Source organism: Lissotriton helveticus, chromosome 12 (genome assembly GCF_964261635.1).
Source record: "Lissotriton helveticus chromosome 12, aLisHel1.1, whole genome shotgun sequence".
Taxonomy (NCBI): domain Eukaryota; kingdom Metazoa; phylum Chordata; class Amphibia; order Caudata; family Salamandridae; genus Lissotriton; species Lissotriton helveticus.
In genome coordinates this window covers 493,235,478-493,257,622 of record NC_136073.1, presented here as the reverse complement: position 1 = coordinate 493,257,622, position 22,145 = coordinate 493,235,478, and the positions used below count along the sequence as shown (strand labels likewise).

At 41.5% G+C, this 22,145-nt stretch overlaps 1 protein-coding gene across 1 annotated transcript in view; it reads right to left on the bottom strand.

Annotated features, from left to right (window-relative positions):
* The window catches only part of LOC144797613 (fatty acyl-CoA hydrolase precursor, medium chain-like), a 413,977-nt gene that overhangs the window by 9,582 nt on the left and 382,250 nt on the right, over window positions 1–22,145 (bottom strand). Inside the window, exons 12-13 of the mRNA XM_078668304.1 lie at window positions 18,992–19,141; window positions 6,058–6,130 (exon numbers count right to left, since the gene is read on the bottom strand). Of these exons, the coding sequence (XP_078524430.1) occupies window positions 6,058–6,130; window positions 18,992–19,141 (223 nt within the window). The remainder of the gene's footprint in view (window positions 1–6,057; window positions 6,131–18,991; window positions 19,142–22,145) is intronic.

Here is a 22,145-nt window from a genome sequence, read left to right as displayed (position 1 = left end):
ACATGGGTGTTGCTTTGGAACACCCATAGCACAACCCATTTCACTCCCATAACACACACATTTTTGCATAAAAAGGGGTGCTATTTACAAGCACACATAAAGCCACACAGGGTGACTTTATCAGTGCTTGTAAATATCACACAGAAGGGTGCGCCACCGGTGCGTCATGCAACATAATGCACCAACGGCGCAAGAGGCTTGTAAATAAGCCCCTTAGTGTTTGAATGGTTTTAGAGGCAGGCAGGTGACTGAACCACTAGGCTCTTTCATTCTGTGTATTGCACACTGTGGTCAATTGAATCAGATTGGGGAGCTGTGTTCAACTTCATCTCTTTGCTTTTGTTTGAACGTATAGCAGAGCCGAACTGGATTCCTATGCAATTGGATTGGAAATTTTTATGAGCAGTAAAAGACTGTAAACCCATGTGAGTGATGGCTGCAGGTCTTATACAGATCAATTTTCTTTACTCACAGACATGGGGGTGACCCAATACTGACTAAGTTAAGCCGTCTACTCATATTGGTGTTGAACCTGCCCCTATGGTTGGGTGAGTTCTTGAGTTTGTGTCTGTGAGCAATCATGAGGTTGAATACATCGACATATAACAGTAATGCCTCCATTGCATCACCCACCACTACATGGATAATGTAAGAATATCATTATTTTTGCATCTCCTCATTGAACATTCCTGGGTTTACCTATTCCATAGTGGTTAGGTTAGTGTAGCAGATCCAATATTCTGCATGCAATACAACATATGTGATATAATAGTGGTACTCCGTCCTTGAGCTTTTAAACTCTCTCTCCATTCTTAACTCCTCCTGGAGGCCAGCCTTCTTGTTGGGTGGTAATCATAGCAGGAAGTTACTGTAGGAGAGGCTAGGGAAAGGCTCTTTGATGAGTGTGAGAGACACAGTGGATATGCTTCCTGGAAATGACAGCATAAAGCAAGCAGGAAGATCCTAGGACCGATTGCGAGTCTGTCGATCCAAGGCCCACCGACTCGTGGGGGTACGGTGGTGGCAGTCCAGCACCCAGGTGCAGCCAGCACAGGTAAGAGCAGTGGAGCGGGTGGGAGTCGACAGACAATGGGATAGGTAAAATAAAATAAAAAATAAATAAAACCATTAACATGCGCACCCCCGCATTGCCGAGTTGGCGATGCTGCGAGCACATGGTAAGTGTTTTTTTATTATTTTTTATTTTATTTTATCTATACTGTCGTCTGTCAACTTCCCCCATCCTGACACATTCTAAAGCCCCACTGATCTCAGCTGTGCCGTCCGTACAAGCAGCCACAACACACTGGCGGTCCGACAGTCCCATTGCGAGTTGTGTAATTTGACCGCCATGGGACTGCCATTACTTCCAGGGAATCACCATTCCTTGAAGGTGGCACAGCAGTAATGCGGCCGCAATATGGTTGGCCGTGCATGATGAGTTTCCGCTTCGCTAGCTGTGACATGGAAGTTTCTTCTCCATATTAACCCTTGCGGAGAGGCAATAAAGGGGGCCCGATAGGTCCCCCTGTGCCTCCTCTTCATGTAGATGCACGCAGAGGGCATTACATGTGCCCTCCTGTGTGCATGCACACCAGTTCCTGCACGGCATGGACTTTGCAATCTATGTAATGCAGGAACCTCATGTGGCATTTCCATTGCAGAGCCTTTTTCAAAGGCACAGCAACCTTGGAAAGATTGCACCAACGTGGGACCACTATACCACCCATCAGCCAGTGACTTGTAATGTCTTAATCTGGCAGGAGTTGTTGCAATGGTTTGGCAGTACGGGAAAGGACCTCTGGCATGGTGACCCTCTCCTGCACTGCCAAGCCCGTATTAAGGCCCCTTAACTGCTCCCCCATGCAGGGGCTCAGTTCATTTCTATTTTGGACAGTGGTATAAACTGGGGCTCTCCTTTGAGACAGTTTCTAAAGCAACAAAAGAGCCATTACATGGACCTTATAATTTTGACCTATTCTTTTGCCTTGTTTTCTAGGTGGCGGGTTTAAAAAACATACTTATTCTGCCCTTCTATTCCACACCTACTCTCTCTCAGTTGCTAGCCTTTTACCCATCTTTGAGTACTCTCCCAGGTGGATAGGATAGGTTGTGTGAGATTGGCTCTAATTTAACTCTTCTCGTCTGGTTTCTTTCAATAGTAATGAGCCCTCCTTTTTAAAATTTTATTTTGTCTTTTGCCATAGGTAACACCCTTGGCACAACAGTTCGGTGATGAAGCTCCTGCTGGCCAAGGCGTGCTTAGTCCTGGGAATTTATGATGTTTGGGCCTTGAATTTAGTGGCAGAAAAAAGCAAGAGCAACTGACGTTTCTTAACAAAACCTGTCAATGCCAGTGGTCGCAAAAGCCATGGACAGACTGTGTCTAGATGTGAAAACATCAGTACCATTTCTTTGCTGAGTGAGCTGTGGGCACTGATGGGAAAAATGGGAGCTGAGGAACCTTTGATTTCTCTTCTCCATAGGCTTTACGCCTCCACATTTGTAACTATTAGATATGGCGCCAACAGTGAAAAAACTAGGCCTATTGCATTAACAGAGGGCGTGCGGCAAGGATGCATCTTAGCTCCATTTCTCTTTATAATTTGCACCATTGGCCTTGATGCTTTCTTTTCAGATAAAGATCCTGACTGTCCACGCATTGGGGATACCCGGGTTCCACTTCTTTCTTATGTGGATGATACTGTTTTAATGGACCTAACAGCAAATGGCCTTCAAAAACCTATAAATGCATTTTCTGATTTTATGCTGTCACTCAACCTAAAGGTTACTTGAAAAAATCTTATGTTATGGTCTGCGGGCCTTAAAAGATTAAAACAAGAAATTATGCCGTGGGTACAAAGAGGATTGATAAAATGAATAATTTTAATAATCTAGGGAATTATTTTAACAATAAGCTGAATTGGGATCCGCTTGTCACTACAAGGATCCACAACGTAGGTAGGGTGGTTGAGGGACTTTTCCATTTTGCCTCCTAATTGGGACATAAACTGGTGACCGAGCTAGTTATACTCTATAAAGACTGTGGTAACATATGGTGCAGGCATATGGGGGTATCATAACAGCGGCCAGTTGCAAATCATGGAAAATAAATTCATAAAGAGGCTACTGATGATTCCAAATAGTGCCCCGACAAGCTTTTGTCATTATGAGTTGGGGCTTGACTTTGTAGAAGATTATATAAACATTGCCCCCTTACTTTTATGGGCCAAAATGTGGTTATCGGAAGAGCAGGCATTCTCCAGAGAGATTATAAAAGATTGTCTTAGCCTCGATGGTGCACTAACTATTCCCTGGCTTCGATTTGTCAGGGATAGCTTTTATAAGTTAGGCCTGGCTGGGACATTATTTGTATTGTCCAGACAGTATTCATGAGAATTAGAAAAAGATAATAAAAGAGGTGCATTCCACAGGGGCAAACACTCGCTGCTCTCAACCTGAGGTAGCATGCCCTCTTTGCTTATTCCCCGTCAGCAACAATATTACTTAACGTTCACTACAAATATACAGACGTTTTCATTTAACAAGATTCCATTTATTGACCATGGATTTTTTAGTAGCATTCCCAAAACACACTGGGTGGGTAGACAACTTGGTGCCCTGCCATTGTGACAATTTGGCAGCCCAAAGCACATTGCACTTTATGCTATGTTGCACTCTTTACAAAAAGCCTAGGAGAAAATGTTTAATCCCTATTTTGAAAGAAATTAGGCCATGTTTTTATATTGATGGTTTTAATTATTTGCATTCTCTGGCTACAGCTGAAATATGCATTGGAGTTTCCAACTTTACTAAAGTTGCAATTCCTATTAGTTAACGGTATTAGTAGTTGTAGTTGAACTAGATTAGCTAGATCCGTCACAGTACATTCTAAGGGGCCCAGTATGATGTCGGGTGGATTGCCCCCCCCAGGCTGGCGGTAGCCACCGCCAGCCTGGTGGGGGCCATCCGCCCGACATCAACACTCGTTTCCCCCCCTGCCATATTAGTATGGTGGGGGGGACCTCGGCGGATGGAAAGACCGTACGCCGCTTTTCCGCCCCGGTCGCCTTGCAGCCGGGGCGGAAAAGGAATAATATGGTGGCGGTGTCTATCAGACACCACCAGCCATATTATGATGGGCATCTGTAGGTGCCTTTCCACGGCGGCAATGCCGCCACGGAAAGGCATGCGGTCTTCACTCTGGGGGCCCCTGCGGGCCCCCAGATTAAAGGAGGGGGTGCACACGGGGGGTACCTGTATGCATTTGCATTAACAAAGCGGCAAGCACCACGCGGTGCCTGCCACTTTGTTTATGCAAATGCATCAATGCATTTTTAGAATTGTGGCGGGCGGTGCAGAGAGCACCGCCCACCACAATGCTAAAAATGCAGGATGTCCCCGCTACTGTGGCGGGCACATCCTAATACCCCCCACGGGACCCCCGCCCTTATGGCGAGCGGTCCCGAATTCCGACAGGATGGGGGGCGGACAAAGTCCGCCCGTCATCCTAATGAGCCCCTAAGTGTCTAGTTTAAGATTGATTTTTAATGACTGTATTCTTTGTATCCTACTGTCATCTCCCTCTTAATAATTGAACTCTATGATTCATCTTCCACGTTGTTTTGTAAACAGGTCATTGTAATTATAAATTGTACTGCTGATTTTATGCACTTTTATGGCTCTCTTTTTTAAACAGAATAAAGTTACTTTAAACTTTGAACTTGAGTGAGCTGATTTTGGCTGTTTTTAATATTATTACGTAGGTGGGCAAAAAAGTTGAATTTCTGCTATTTCAATTTGTAGTGATATATTTTTCCCACCGCTATTTATTCTGTCCTAGCAGCTCAGCTTTTGTAGCAAACACAACACTTGAGTGAAGATGTTTCCATGAAAGAGATCACCATGCGCTGTGCATATATTGCAACTGGCGAAAATTGAAACTTCACTATTGCAGAACCTCCATATATGAGGAAATTACATTTGCCACCACGCTAAGAGAATAATAGTTAATGAGTTTGTAAATAAGACTACTTAGCTATGTAGTTATCTTTCTATGTTGACACAGATTTTAATAATAATTATTGTTTGTAATTTAATGTTTTCTCAGTTATTGCTGCATACAAACAAAAAGTATTCTTTCATAAGGTACTATGTTTACCTGTAATATGCATGACGGAGCATATTGTTGTCAATGGTATATGAAAGAGGCATACAAAGTCAAGGCCTCGATTTACTAAGATGTGTCACTTTTTTGATGCAGCTATGATGCAAAATATATTTTGGCATTTATTAAGTCACACAAAGTCGAATTTGTGTTGCTTTCCCTGGTGGTATGTGGCTTTGTAAAAAAAGTTAAAATTGCAACATAGCTCTGCCCTACATTATCTAGCACTGGAGAGACACTACATAGGTGGAGCATTGGTTGTTCCTGTGTCTCAACCCATGTATTCTAGAGCAAACTCAAATTTACTAAAGTACGTAAACAAGGGTTTGCATCAAAATGGGGCACCTACCCGAAGCTGCTGTAAAGAGGAGAAATATCTTTATTTCTCCTTGTTACTTCCCCTTGGCATGTGTGCTGCATTCTGTAGCATACATACAAACAGGAATACATTACTAAGAAGATTTAGTGCCGGAAGATATCCTTCCTTCATAAAAACTTTTCTGACCATAGATCAGGCTCACTTGCGCCGTGGTGCAAGGGTGTCTGCATTGGCGGTAGGCGGCCAGAAGTATGTTAGCACTACAAGGAAGCATAACTGTGCCATACCACGCAGTTCTGCTCTCTCCATTTGACACAGCACATTGCAGTAATTTCCTTTGCTGCGCTGCATCAACTTTTAGTAATTCTGGCCATAGTGACTGTGAGGTGCTGGCCTTTCTCGCTCCTCGAGTGTATGGAAGAAATAAGCTGAGATTCATCTAAAGCGGCCTCAATCGAGACCAAAAAGTGGCAAACAGTGATCAGAGGCCTAGAGTATTATACAGTAGTACAGAAAATAAGGATTCTGAATATTTTCTTTGTAAAGTACCGAGTAACTCACTAACTCTTACCCAGTTCTTGCGAAGTTGGCCCAATATTTCATCATTGTCTTGCAAAGGTCCTTCTCATCGTCAGTTGCAGTACCTGAGAGAGAATATCATAAAAAATAACTTCAAACCAAGGTATAAAATGTAGAATTGCAGCTGAATTTTCCTATTTTCTTCATCCTTGATCCAGAAAACGTTTTCATGTCTTTTAAAATGTGTCATTATGATATTCTTGAGGAAGCACCCATTTCAATTATTAACACAAATAGATTTCATACGCAGCTACTCTAGCACTCAGAGACAGTTCTCTTTCAGTGCCACACCACACCTGTGTTGTTTTCTAATCTAAGATTTCTTTTGCCCAGTTAATAGTTCATATGGGAGGATATAGTCAGAGGCAGCTATTTACACTTCAAATTGCTTTAACCCCTTAAATGCCTTCCACGTACTGACGATAAATACCAAACCTGTTTGAACTTTGTGACATACCCAGTGAAACCTGGTGATAATCATTCCGTTGGCTGCCATGTAAGGCACGTTAACCATCTGCTTTGTCCAAAGAATAAAACATTTTAACATTCAGAACTGGCAAAAGTATACACAGCTGCTGAAGGAAATCATGATATGTCATAAAGCATTATGTTTTGCTGACTTGTAGAGGGGCATCTTTTTCGATGTAAAAAGTGTTTTATCTGTTTGGCGGTTTTAGTGTTTATTCAAGGGCATATTCACAAAGGTCAATCTACACGTATAGATGTACTACTAGTAAATTTACTTTTACACTTTTGAGCAACTTTACTACTTTGGGCTATCCAAATGATTTAAGTGTAAAGTTAGTCAAGAGTGTGGACTTAGATGTCTTAACTGCCTGAAACGGGGTGGAGTCATATTTAAGAGTGTAAAGTTACTGCTACCAAAAGGGAGGAGCAGTGTGTCAAGCACCACACATGGTCAATCACTGATACTCCAACACCCTCCTCTAAAAAATAATCGGAGAAGGGACTTAAAACTTTACAGGCAATAATGTTTAATTTAATTTAAAAAAATGAAATACTGAATATGTAAATCAATTTTATTTAATTCTAACAAATGATCTAAAAATAAAACATATCTAATATTTTATTCTAACCTATTTGAATACCCTATTACATTACCTCTATTTAATTATATGCATAATTTTTTAATAATTATTAATACATAACAAAATATATGCGCTTTATTCATTAATACATTAATAAACATGTTTTAATTTTAGACACTTTTTAACATGCATTTTAATATATTTATATTTTTAAATAGCCTAAATATTTCTATATACTTTAATATTTTTTTGTATGGGGTTTTATTTTGATTCCCTTCCTCTATTATTTCAATGGGAGGATAATGCAGTACCAGTGGCTCACCATTTGAGTGCATACTCCAACTCTGAGCTGACTGAGCTGAAGTACTTTTACTACTGTTTTGGTTCCTTTTTGGCTATAGCAACTTTAGAAGTGTATTTTGTGAGGGGCTTACTCTTTAGAGACTGGGTTCATATTCTTCCCTAAACCCCTCTCTAACATTCTGTTTACCACTTCCTTGTTCCTAGTTCCTTCCATACCCTAACCTATTTTGTAGTTAGTAAGCCCTCATTTCCAACCACTCCTCTAGAAAAGTCAAGGGAACTGGAGATTTACACTCATAGGCTTGTAAATTACATTTTGTACTAAGTAATTAATACTATTGTAGTGCTACTTTACAGACTACAAACTGCAATTTGTAAATCAAGCCCTCAGTGTTACAAATTGAAAAGAATTGGTAGCAGCTCTTTGGAATCAAAATGGTGCACCAGACTGCCAACTAATGGGAAAGTCACTGAGAAAGTCATTTAGACTGGAGAATGTGAAGAAAGGAACTAGATGTCTTCTTGGCCATGGAAACGGCTAGACAGTTGACAATATTTCCAGTGTCACACTGAATGGTTTTAACTCATTCTGCCTGTTAGTAGATTTTATAGTCACTCACCAAAAATCCTGATACGGGCATTATTCTAGATTAGTATGGCCTCTCTAAAAGTTTAGTCAGTGACATATAGGCATCTATAGTTCTCAGGAAGCCATCTTTGTGGTCATGTGACCTATGCATTTGTTGTGTATCTTGACAACAGTAAAATAAAATAAATGTTTTACATTTCTAAAACTTTTCATATCAGAAGAGTGATGAGCCAGTGTTGCTCGCTCTCCTGATTTCTTTGGGTATCTAGCTTTTGCCATTTAACTGGCTTTATATAAGAATATTTGCCCCTGTAATAGAAATGTCTTAAATTCAAATTTTTATATTGACAACATAATTATATGTTCTAATGAGACAGAAATCCTACTGCAGACTCCTACCACCATCTTAGGAATGGTTAAGAGTGAGCTTTCTGGGAATTAGAATAGATACAATTGCTAATTTGCAGGTGGCCTTAGCTGAGTTTAACATCTTGTTTAAAAAATGGGATAGATTAGGTCTTAGTAAAGAAAGCATAAGAAAAACAGTTGAGATGGTACTTTTCCCAAAATGCAGCTTTCTCTTTCAGGCTCTTTATGTATTCTGATTCAATTTTCCTTAATGAAGTACAGTTGGATATATGTAAGGTCATGTGGGCATCAGATTCCCTACAGCTTTCCTCGAATCAATCAATCGATCATTTCATTTATAAAGCACACTACTTACCCGTGAGGGTCTCAAGGCGCTGGGGGGCGGAGGGTGCTGCTACTGTATGAAAAGCCAGGCTTGAGGAGCTTTCTAAAATTCAGCAGGTCTTGGGCCTGTCATAGGTGGGTGGGGAGGGTGTTCCAGGTCTTGGTGGTGAGGTGGGAGAACGATCTGACGCCGGAGGTCGTTCGTCTGATGCGGGAGACTGTGGCGAGGGTTAGGTTGGCGGAGCGGAACTGGCGGGTGGGGGTGTAGAAGCTTAGTCGTCTATTGAGGTACGTTGGTCCGGTGTTGTGGAGTGCCTTGTGTGCGTGGGTGAGGAGCTTGAAGGTTATCCTCTTGTTGACGGGGAGCCAATGCAGGTTTCTCAGGTGGGGTGTGATGTGGCTGCAGTGAGAGATGTTGAAGATCAGGCGTGCTGAGGCGTTCTGGATGCATTGAAGCCATCTCAGGAGTTTGGCCGAGGCCCCTCGTAGAGGGCGTTTCCGTAGCCCAACCTGCTACTGACGAGGGCCTGGGTGACCGTTCTTCGCGATTTGGTGGGGATCCACTTGTAGATCCTGCGGAGCATGCGGAGGGTTTTGAAACAGGAGGAGACATCATTGGCCTGCTTAGTCATGGAGATGGTGAAGTTGAGGGTGACCCCTAGGTTGCGTGTGTGGTCGGTGGGTGTTGGAGCTGTTCCCAGTGCGGTCGGCCACCAGGAGTTGTCCCAGGCCAACAGGGTCGATACTAGGATGAGGACCTCCGTCTTTTCTGAGTTCAGCTTCAGTCGGCTGTTCTTCATCCATTCGGCGACGGCCTTCATTCCTTCGTGTAGTTTGGTTTTGGCGGTGAGGGGTCCTTGGTGAGGGAGAGGATCAGCTGGGTGTCATCGGCATAGGAGACGATGTTGAGGTCATGTAGTCAGGCGACGTGGGCGAGCGGTGCCATGTAGATGTTAAACAACGTAGGGCTAAGGGATGAGCCCTGGGGTACGCCGTAGATGATCTTGGTGGCTTGGTGGAATGTGGGAAGGCAGACGTTCTGTGTCCTGCCGGAGAGGAAGGAGGAGGTCCACTCCAGGGCCTTCTCTTGGATCCCGGCGTCGTGGAGGCTTGTTAGTAGTGTGCGGTGGCAGACCATGTCGAAGGCGGCTGACAGGTCCAGGAGGATGAGGGCCGCTATTTCTCCATTGTCTAGCAGGGTCCTAATGTCATCGGTTGTGGCGATGAGGGCAGTTTCGGTGCTGTAGTTGCTGCAGAACCCGGATTGGGACGAGTCCAGGATGCTGTTCCCCTCGAGGTAGCGGGTCAGTTGTCTGTTGACGGTCTTCTCGATGACCTTCGCTGGGAACAGGAACAGGGAGATGGGCCGGAAATTCTTGAGGTCCTTGGGGTCTGCCTTGGGTTTCTTGAGTAAGGTGTTGATCTTGGCGTGCTTCCAGCTCTCCGGGAAGGTTGCTGTCTCAAAGGAGATGTTGATGACTTCCCGGAGATGGGGTGTGATGGCTGTGTGGCTTTGTTGAAGATGTGGTGTGGACATGGGTCTGACTGAGATCCGGAGTGGATGGTGTTCATGATCTCGATGGTGTCGCCGTCGTTGATGTTGGTCGGGGAGAGTATGCGGTTGGTGCGGGTGGTGGTCGTGGGGGCAGAGGTCTCCGTGGTTGTCGGGTCGGTCGTGGCTTTGAAGCTGTTGTGGATGTCTGCGATCTTGCGGTGGAAGAAGGTGACCAGCGAGTCGCACAGGTCTTGCAAGGGTGGGATGTCATTGGTGTTGTAGCTGGGGTTGGAGAGTTCCTTCACGATGTGTTTATTAATGGGAAGATGGGCACTTTTAGAGTTAAAGCTAAACTGCTGGTCAGCTCAAATGAAGAGAACCAAATTCTTTGTTGTGGAATGGCCGGAGGATGTTCCCTTCTGGGATATCAAGTGGACTCTCTAAATCTGGGCAGTGTTATTAATAGTTTTTTTTCCAGAAAACAAAATCTTTGATTGGGAATGATGAATAAATCACTGTGGGACTATATATATTGTTTGATTTTGAGAATATCCAAGCTGTACCCTATATAGGATATGGAACTAGATGGCTAGAAGTGAAATGTGTATTTAATGTTCCCACTTCATTAAGGTGGAATTACTCAAGAACAGGATCTATACACTATTAGGAAATTGAGATCAATAGATCAATTAAGTTCAGTCAGAATTCTTGGTCTTTCTTGATTGAAATACCTGCAATTGAAAAAACTTAAGATATAGCTGGATTAAATTAACTTGGGTGGTAGCTTCATCAACTAAAATGAGAAGAAAATATTCCTTTCACTAATGAATGATAATTTTCTACCTTTTGACAGGAAGGAGAAGAACTTACATTACTGTAAAGTAGAATTGGGCTGTATGTTAGATGATGATTATATTCAGAAATCATAGCTTTTCTGCACGAAGGCTTAAAGCTGGATATGTTGGAAAAATAACGTTTATAACTTTTCTCTTGGGTCTATATTCACCAGACAGCTTATCCAAAATAACAAGACTGGTAAAATGCTGCTACAGGTGTAGATCACCACAAGATTCCCTCAGCAATATGATAATGACCTGCAATTTTATTTCAGCTTTGTGGGGTAAGGTAGAGGAAGTAGTTCAATTCCTGAAAGGCATGGATCATAACAGTAAGCATATCCTTATTTGTGTTTGGGCCAGAAAAAACTGATGTGAATTATTAAGAAGTTAAGTTAAAATTCTATTAGACTGTAGGAACAAGAATTCAAATAATGAGAAACTGTATTTATGACACATTGTCCTCAGTTCCTTTATGGAGGAGTGCATTGCTAAGATTAATGTGGGTTGACAGTAAAATGAAAACAATGAATATGATTTATGTGGTATCGTTTAGTATTCAGGCAACTGGTTCATAACAACATATTTAGATCTGAGGATTCTATGTGAGGACTAAAGGCTCTGAATATGCACATCTTCCATTATTTATTTTCCCCATAAGCCTTTTAACTAAAACAATTTTAACAGAATAACAGTGGAAGTATATATCCCATGTATTTTCCAAAAGCCGAAGTGCCCACCATTCACAAAGCCCTTCTCCCATGAAAATCGCCCACAAGGGAAAGCATCTCCTCTTTTTTCACTGCTCAGCAGCCAGATAAGTGCTTTCTCTTATGCAGTGTTTTCTTTGGAAAAGTAACAAAACGTAGATTTAATGAGACTGTTGGTTGATATACTATGTGAATTTTCTTTTCTATTATGTGCATTTAAGATTATCTAGTGCTTAGTGATTGCATTTCTTTTTGTTGCTTTGGGTTTGTAGCAGTCTTTTCCTTCTTCCCTCCAATCGTGGTGGCAATGTGGGAGGCTCTAAGCCATGGAAGAGACCACCCGCCTCAGTTGAGCATCACTGATGGACCCTCTGGAGACTGTGTTTACTGCCCAAGTGGTCTGAATGGAAAGACTCCAGTCTTGGTGGCCCAGTATGGTTCATCGCAACCGAGGCCCCAACAAGCATAGTGCATATTGCACATGGCAATGGGTGATTCAGGATGAGGTGAGGAGTGTTACCCATGTCTCTCTGGTCTCCTTTTCCCAGGTCGGTGGAGAGGAGACACGGTGCATCAGCGGGTCCGAGGGCATGAAGCCTAGAGCATTTTCTTCCTCAAATTGTTTGTAGCTCCAAGGTGGTCTTGTTTATGCCAAAGAACATTGTAAAGAAGTGGCAAGGTTTACCCAATTGTTCACAGCCCAAGGTATTTGGAAGGGATGCAGGACACTAAGGCCTACCTGTCAGATTGGGCCCTAGGTATCCAAGGGTGATTTTTGTCTTAGAGTTCCATTGAGGGATATTCCCTGCAGGGATACCGGCCAAGGGTCAACACAGGCTACTATTAGCTTTGAACTATACTATGCTTGCATCCTAAGGCAGCTGAAATAAGGGAAGGCAGGGTGGAGGAAGTGGTGGAAGGCCAGTTGGTCCTTCCAGTTTACAAGAAGTTTGGTGGCACCATAAATATGTCCCTCCAAAAAGAGGTCTCAGCCACCATGAAACTCCTGAGTCTGTAAATCCTGGATCTAGGGACCCATTGCTTGTTGGTCCCTCCCCCTTGTGGGGAAGACTGGGGCTCCCTACATCAATTGTGTCCTCATGGTTCAAAAGGACCATGGAAAGGTGACAGCCAAGAGGGTGGCCACTCCATACCCCTCCGACACCTTCCAGAGACTGAGGCAAACCTTCCTGAAGAGGCAAGCATCTTCCTTGGGAGGCATGAGGGATAATGTCAAGCCAGGAAATATCCTCAGAGAGGATGACCTACCCCCATTGGAATTACTCTATAATAGTGAGGAATCACACAATAAGGATCAACATGAGGACCTTGGTGATGAACTGGGTTCCTGCAAACCTTTGCAGACCAGAAGGAGGTTCCAAACTGCCCAGGCCAGATTATACCAACACTCTTGAGGACACATGGTCTGAGGAGCCTACAGGTATGTTGAACTCTGATAATATGTTTCACTTGTGGCCAGTAGACTGGGCTGTAGCTGACAAAGCAGTGTATTACATGAGCTCTAGAATTAGGAAGCCTCTTGATAAATAAGTGAAGAGACTCTTTAAAGTAGAGTACCCCAGACTATCCCTAGCAGGCAAGGTGGCACTCTCATCTGAGATAGTAAGATTGCCATCCTCATTATGAAATGTATTAACATAACATAACATTCCTCAGAAATGTCAGTTGTGCACTTGAGACAAAGAGGTGTCAATCCCATTTATGTTTGATCCCAAGCTGGGTGAGTTAGCCTCACAGAGGTGGGACCAGTGGTAGATGGACGCCTGTTTGGTAATTTGTTTAATAAAGAACAGAAGAAGTTTGCCACATTGTTTTCTTCATTGCCCAAAGTCCTAAAGACCATAAAAACAGTTGTGGGCACATATTTTAGGAGGGGCTGGTAGAAGCAGTGGGGACTTGACTGACCGCACTTAATCTCCAGCCTCACAAAGGGCTCAATTAAGGAAAGCCTGGTGGTGGCAAGACCACAGGAAATTCAGAAGGATTATTCCCCACCCAAGGAACCAGCCGAGACCACTGAGGAAGACGCGCCTTGTGAGAAGCAAACAACATACCTGAAAGTACAACAGGTAAGGAGTATCCCTTCTTTCCAGCAAAAGGTGGAGGGAGGTTGGCACTATTCATACACGAGTGGAAACAACTGAAACGAGACACCTGGGTCCTACAGATGGCAAGAGGTTTCCAAGTAGAGTTCTATTGAACCCCGAGGCAGACACAGAGGTTGGAAAAAGCAGTGATTAGCAAGTCAGAAACCCACCCTTGTAATAATTGAACAAATTAAACCTGGTGAAAAAGAAGGAAAAGATGAACTATCTAGTGATCAGTAAAGGAATTCAATGAATGAGTGGTTCATGTCATTTAAAAATGGAAGGAATGCATCTCCTCAGAGTCATTCTACTCACAAATACTTGGATTGTAAGGTTAGACCTGGAGGCTGCTTACCTGATTGTTCTGATGTTTGCCCAACATAGGAGATTCCTTCAATTTATGTGAAGGCAGCAGATGTATGTGTTCGCCTTTCAGTCTCTCCTTCCTACTCTGGTGTTTTTCACTAAGGTGGTATGACCAGCTGTGGAACTGTTACAATCCATATGCATAAGGTTCATAATTTATCTGGATCACATACTGTTAATGCAAACACATTGTTCATTATTGTAGCAGCTAAAGAGGTCAATGACCATGCTCCAAGGATTAATCTTCAGAAGAGAACTCTTGTAAGCGAAAAAGGGTAGCTGAGGCTCTAGTCTAAATAGTGGTCTCTTGGCTTTGTCAATCCAAACACTTTTCCCAGGCTCTCTTTGCTACCAGGCCCTACAAAAACTAAAGGCTTCATTTATCAGGAAAGGTCTGACTCACAAAAACCGGATTTCTGTGTCAGAGGAGGCCGAAATAAAAATCTAATGGTGGCTAGTTGATATCGATGCATGGAAAAGCAAAGCCATTTCCGTTTTCGTCCCAGACTTTGATCAGAGTCATCATGTTCTATCTTATTGAAGATAGACAATGTTTCAGCAGTCCTTTATCAAAACCGGTTGGGATACACTAAGTCCAGGCACCTTTCAGAACTGGCCAAGGGCTTCTGGCAGTTCTGCCTAGACAGGAAGGTATCAGTTACAGCAGAGTACTTCAAGATATCTAAAGGGTATCAGTGTGTGGAACCTGGACACAACCCTATTCAAGGGATTAATGTCCAAGTGGTCATGCCAAACAGACCTGTTTGCATTCAGGCTGGACTATCAGCTTCACCGGTTCTTCAACTAGAGGCCTGATCCCCTAGTGGAGTCAACCGATATATTCTCAAAGGATTGAGGTGAGACCCTGGGGTATAAGTTTCCTCCATTTTCAATAATCATGAGACACACAACTCAGGTCACGACACAGTGGGCAGAGTTGCTAAAGGTGACACCATTTTGGAGGTCTCAAGCATAGTTTCCAGATCTTATGGAACTTTCTGAGGATTATCCTACTTCCTCAGAGTCCAAACATCCTCAAGGATGGTACCCTTGTCTCATGGTGTAGAGGATTACTGGAGATGCTGGAGAATCAGAGGCCTTTTGGAACACCCTTATTCTCTCGTTGAGAAAGCTAGGTCAAATTCTACCGTGAAGCAGTATATCTTGGTTGCTTCAGATGGTCCTGTTCATGTATAGAACAGAATCTAAATCCAGTGGGGAAAAATGAAGTCCACATTTTGAATTTTCTGTCAGAATTGGTAGAGAAGGCTTTGGCCTTTCGCTCCATTGATGCATGTAGGTTAGCCATTCCTGCAGGACACCTTGCCCTTCTTGAGGTTATAATAGACTGTTGAGGGGAGTCCATTTGTTTGTCCCTCTGGAAGTCAAATATTCCTTTGTTCCGGCTGTAAATCTCATTTTCCATCTCATGAAATCATGGCAAGATAATCATCTCCTTTCGAGGAAGGAACTGAACTGTCAAGTAAGTGGAAACATTTGCTGTGTCTTATCTCCTGGAAAAGGGTGTTGGATGTAAGAAATTCTGAATTTCTTGGCTAGAATCCTTAAGTAGGAAGGCTTTTCTTTTACAGTGTTCAGGAACACCAAGGCTCACAGTATATTGTTCAGTACCTGCCTTTTCCTGAGAATCCTAAGTAGTGTGGGCTGGGATGCATTAAGGTGTATAAGAAGTTATGGAAGAATTAGGACCAAAGGGGACTAGATAGCTTCTGGTTGCCATCATGGAGCTATGCAAAGCAGTTTCTTTACCCATCAAAGCAAGATTGGTTTGATGGGTCATGCAGTAAGCTGGCACTTGATCAGAGGGGCTATGGGGTTCAAAGCTTTAGAGCTGGGTGGTCACCTGGATGACACATGTGGCAGACTATTTGTAAGATTTGACTTTCAAGTTCTATTTTAAATCAGTGATAGGGGTGGCATCATTGGTTGTTACTATACTGTAAACTTGCATGATCTGACACAGGATATTCAATTTTCCAGCTAACGTGAAGAAAAGTTTCAATTCTATTAAGGACACAGAGAAAGAATTATTATACCCAACAAGATCAGAATGCTCCATCATCCACTGAGGGTGTTGTAGAAGATACAAACATTGGGTATAAATATCTTAGTTGATATCACTATAATAAATATTGTTTCCTCTAGACCTGAACCATGTGATGCATGTTTGTTCAAGATATGAGGAAAGCCTCACTTACACTGTCCTTTAACTTAAAGGATCTGAGCAGAGACAGGAGTATTAATTAGAAGAAAGAAATTGTTTAGCCTTATGCATTAAAGAAAGAGGAATTGTTTTACCTTCTGAACTGTAGTTAAGGAAGCTGCGCCTTGTAATTGATGGACAGTTTGACTTTTGGGTCAACACACAGAATATGTAGGCCCATTGTTTTTATGTTGAAGATGCTTTAATAACAGGCTGCTGACCAAACCAAATGAAGGAGCAAAATGCATAATCCTCACCTCTGTGTCGTTAATGGAATCAAACCATTCCTTCATGTTAGTTAGGACATTTTACATTTTACATTTTACAATCTAATGGCATTAGCCACTGTATGGAGAACCATGAACACTGGATTTTTTGAATAGCGCGAACTCGAGCCGAAGGTATCAGAGCGCTTTACATGAGCACCGGTTGCATGACAGATGGACACATTTATAATTTCTAGGCACAAGGAGTCTAAGGGGCCCAGTACGATGTCGGACGGGCGTGGTGTGAGAACCGACCGAACTTAGGTTGGCGATTTCTCACCCCCTATTACAATGAGACTGCACATGGTGCAGTCGCAAACTCATATTTGTTTATTGGAGCTTGTGCTGTGGTTGGAAACTGGCCTCAGCACAAGCTCCCATAGAAAAATGGGAGTTTCTGTGAATCCCTGCACTGCATGGAAAGGACCTCACAGTGACTCCCACATGGTGTAGGGATTTACAGGGGGCACCGTATTACAATGACGGAGGTCAGAGTGAAACCTGTTGGGGGATTCCGCACCGCTGAGCCCATTGGAGCATCAGCAAGACAAACAATCCCATAATGATGGCGGAGCCAGCCTTGGCTCTGCCATCAGGATTATTATGTCAGTTTATGACACCCTTTCCATGTCAAACTTTCCGGCATGGAAAGGCTGTTGGAGAGTGACTTTGGGGGCCCCTAGCAGGGCCCTCTTCCCTCCCTGGCCCTCCTCTACTGGGCCCCTTAAAAATCCCTGCTGTGTGGCAAGCACCACATGATGCCTGCCACACGGTGCAGGGATGTTTACAAATATACATTTTTTAATGGCAGCTTGTGCCTTTTACGCTTGCTGCACAAGCTGCTAACGGAAAATGGATGTTACCGACCACACATATGGTAGTCGCATTCAAATTGTGGGATCAGATCTGCCGACCTGTGGTCAGGTGGTTCCAGTCCACTATGGTGCGTCAACCCAAAATCACAATAATGCCCAAAGTTACTCTGACTATATTCATTTTTAGTTAACATAGTTAAACTCCATACTTGCCACAAAATGATTAAAAATTCAGAATAATCTTGACCTATGTTTCTTCAGATACTAGTAGGGGTTTGGCCTGAAGCCATTAAGACGGCTCCTGGGCTGCTACTAGGAGGGTAGGAAACAAAAACCGAGACAAGCCATAACAATGTAAGATTATACCTTATTAACAAGACATTAAAACACATGAGAACACAAAAAAACAGCAACACATCAATACATTATTAAAACAACCCAACACATTAACAACACAACCCCACAAAAATATAGCAATACCCAAATACCAAATTAACAAATCACAACAAAACACCAAACACTATAATGCAATCACAACACAAAACAGTAACACCCCAAAACTGTACACCAGAAAAACATAAAACACAACAGCATTACACAACACCATAGCAAAAACTGTAATTGTTGCATCTTTGTGCTACACCTAGATTATTGTGTTGTTGTATTGTATTATGTTTCTCTGTTGATTTTGTTGCAGTATTGGTATTTTTTTGTTCTTTTGCTTTTGGTTTGTTTATTGCTCTATTGTTTTATTGTGGTGTGATGTGTTGCGACATGTTCCTATTTTGGATATTTTGAGGTGCTGATTTATTGATAGGATGTTTGATGTTTTGTTGGGTTATTTTATTCTGTGTTGCTTTTTTATTGTATTGTGTTGATGTATTCTGTTTGGATGATTTGTGCAGTGCTTGTATGTGTGTTTTATTGTTCATCTTTGGTGATGGTATGATGTATTTTGGTTTTGAGTTGTGCTGTTATATTGTCACATTTTTATATTTTTGTTTAGTGTTACTGTGCTGTCGTGGAAGTGTGATGGTGTTGTGCTGTCATTGTGTTGCTCATCATCTTTTAGATTGTAGCTGGATTTTATTGAGTTCTCTTGTTATTGATTTGTTTTGCTATGATTTTGCTTTTGCATTGTGTTGTTGTATTGTCTTGCTGCTTTTTACAAGTTGTATTGTTTTTGTATTGTATTTTCTTTTGGAGTAGTTTGCTGTGGTCTGTTGGTCTGTTGGTTTGTCACTTTAGTAGCCTGTGGAACTCCATTGTTTTCAATGGAGCTACCAACATTCCAATGTTCTAATATGATGTGTTCTTCTGTCCAATCTAGAAGTTAGACAACTGTTAACAATAATTCCAGCAATTGGATCCAATGAAATGAATGTGGCATGGTACTATAAGAGACTATTGATCTAATAACTGAAATAGTTAGGTATATAAAGAAGAAGGAAATAAAAGTATACAGAATTTACCTAAGACTATTACGTCATGATCCAAAAAGGGTCCACCAAAAATAAATCTAATTTCATCTTCATGATCAACTTTTACAAAATCTGGTCTCAAGTCACGAAAGTGGCTGGCTCGATGCTGGAACTCATAGAAGTAGACCGGAAGGCCAGTATCTGGTAAAAAGAAACAACACACATAAACAACAGTAATATATATTTTTAAAGAACTTCATATTATGATTTTTCAGAGTAGTACTGGAATGCATCTTATGGGACATATGCTTTTGGTTATCAGCAAATGAAGGTTGACCTAAAAATAATTGGTAGCTTTTCCACCAGACCGGTATCTGAATGTAAACTTAGTAACAAATGGGGGAAGTTCTGTTCAAAATGTTCCCTGTGGCTCAGCCATGTCATCTTGCTAGACACAGCAACGACCATCTTGAATGAGGGAAGTACTCCTTTCAACCAAGCAGCCCAAAGGACTTTGGGAAAATCTCTCTAGGCTTTAGTCTTCACGCCAATGGCATACGATTCGCTATCATTGCTTGCTCGTGCACAGAGGAACTGACAAGATTTTCTGTTTCTCCAGTTATGGCATTATCTACTTCCTAACTCCCATGTAGTCTAGGATGGAACTTTACATGCAAATGGGCTTACCTAAAGCTCCCAAAACAAAAGATAGTAAAAAGGCCATTCTTATGCATAAAGTTGCACAGTGAACAACCAATTTCATGCTCACCTGCAATGACTAAAGTGGGCTGGTCATAGTTCCTCTCTGCGTGTACTTCTTTTTTGAATACATTAGTACTGCCAGACAGGTGAAACTGTCTCAAGCCATACCTAACACATTTTTGTAAATAGGAACTTTCACATTAATCCTACAATCAGTGTACACTTAATACAATAGAAATGGAAGAGAGAACACACATAAATTTTCCAACAACAAAAAACAATACCTATGCACAGCATGTTCAGGCTGCATCACTTTCCTTAGGACATAATTGCAAAATGTATAAGAAACTGAAAATAAAGATATGTGGGAATTTGTCCTCTCACACTGAACATATGATTGTGACCATAAACTGGTAGATGAGTAGTTGGCTACTAAGTAGGAAACAACGCTGAACCTTGAAGAGATAAATGCTGTAGGCACAGCATTCCTATAAGTATATGTCCCAGTAAAAAGCCCCAAGATACTGGTGTAGACCACCTGTGTTGACACACAGGGACCAGCTCACAACTCATTGGAGAGTTGGGTAGATCGTATTTTTGTATCTGAAGAAGGTCATAGCTGAAGTGTTCCCAGCTCTTCCATGTCTTTCAACTAACACTGTGCCTTATTGATTTAGTCAACTGGAAAACATGCTTCTCATCTGCATACATATTGAAAAATTGAGCCTTTTGGGCACAAGAAAGTAGAATCCTCCTTCCTTAAAAATACACTAATGTCTTTCTATTATCACTGTTGTGCTGAGAATTGTGGTCAATGCTCTGGTCCCCTCAGGGGTGATAGTTTGTTCTTCTCTCTTGTGACTGCACATGTGTTCGGTACTGTATGTAGTCTTTGATGAAGTATGGTCACCGCTAAGGTGGAATAAGTTCTTACTATTGCAGTCCTTGAAGTCCTTGCTACTGTTATCTCACATCTGCAGTCTCTGCAGTGGTTTCATCTTTGGCTGGTGAAGCTTTCCCTGTTGTGGGAGCAGGTGTGGATGCTCTACCTCTGGCAGTTTAGGTCCGTGCTGTGATCAAAATGGCGGTGTCTGTTATGGTAGCAATTATGACAGTAGTTGTGGTTCCATTTATTGTAGATTCAGTTGTTTGTGGTATTTCCCTGATGTGGCAACTGTTGTTGCTTCTGGTGAAACTTCCATGGTGGTAGTAGTGGTTCCTACACTGATTACAGCTGTGATCACTGCTGTAATTCCTGTTATGTTGACATCTTTTGCTGTAGTGACCGCTGTTGTCTCTTCTGTGGTTCCTACTACTATGGCAGCTTTAGCTACCGCTGTGACATTTATTGTTGGGGCAGCTGTGATCCCCGCTGTACTCCTGGTGTTGTGGTAGATGTGATTGTTTCTGTTTCCTTGGCTTTCTGGAAGTTGTTGTTTCTGCTAAGGACCCTGCTGTAGTGAAACCTGTTATTGCTACTGTTGTCATGTCTCATGAGCAGCTATGATCACTGCTTTAGATCCAGCTGTGGTCTCCGCTATTGATTCTGCCATAGTGTCAGCAATAATCTCAGAAGCCATTTCTATTCTGGTCTGCTCCGAATTTCAAACTACTGCAGCAGTTGTCAGTGCTTTCATCACTGCTACATTGACAGATGTGCTTATTGCGGTTGCCATGACTGTATGTGATAGCATCAGTAGTTATGGTGCTTGAAGTTAATATTAATTAACAAACTATTGTCATGAAAAAAATGTGATGACAAGAATAACGGGACAAACTAATGCTGGTAAGAATATTGGGGTTTTCACTGTTTTTAAAATACAGTTATATATAATATAGATTTTTAAGCATTTTGTATGTTTTAGGTTCTAAATATGTTACTGATAGTTGTTTGCAATTTGTAAAGTTTTTGAGTGTTTTGGTAATATTTTAATGTGCCTTTTATATTTTTTACATGTTTTAATTCTTATTGGGTTTCTAGAGGAGTAGGGTGGAAAGGTTTTTAAATGTTTAATTACATTTTAGCCATGCACATTATTTAATTGAAGACATTTTTAATGAATACGTATTGTCATTTTTATTTTTTTAATTTCAATTGGTTAATTAAATTAGCTATATATAAAATAAATAATTTAACGATTTTTTTTAAAAGATCAGTATTTTATTTTATATGGACGATCACATTAATTATCTAAATAATTTAATTATTAAAATTAAAAGATTTAGTTTATTTTATTGTCATTTTTTTATAATATTTAGTACTTTTTGAATTTTCTTATTTGTTGTGATATATTGATTTGTTTTATTACTTACATTATTTTTGTGGATTGCAATTATTAGGGTGAAGAATGTGGAGTTACTTTACTATATTTTGCTAGTGTTTGTAATTTTAAATATTTGTTTTTTTATTTTTATAAAATTATCAACTTTTCATTTCATATTTTAAAAAAGTATATGTTTTAGATTTATTATGTTTTATACCAACACACTCTCTCTGTTGCTT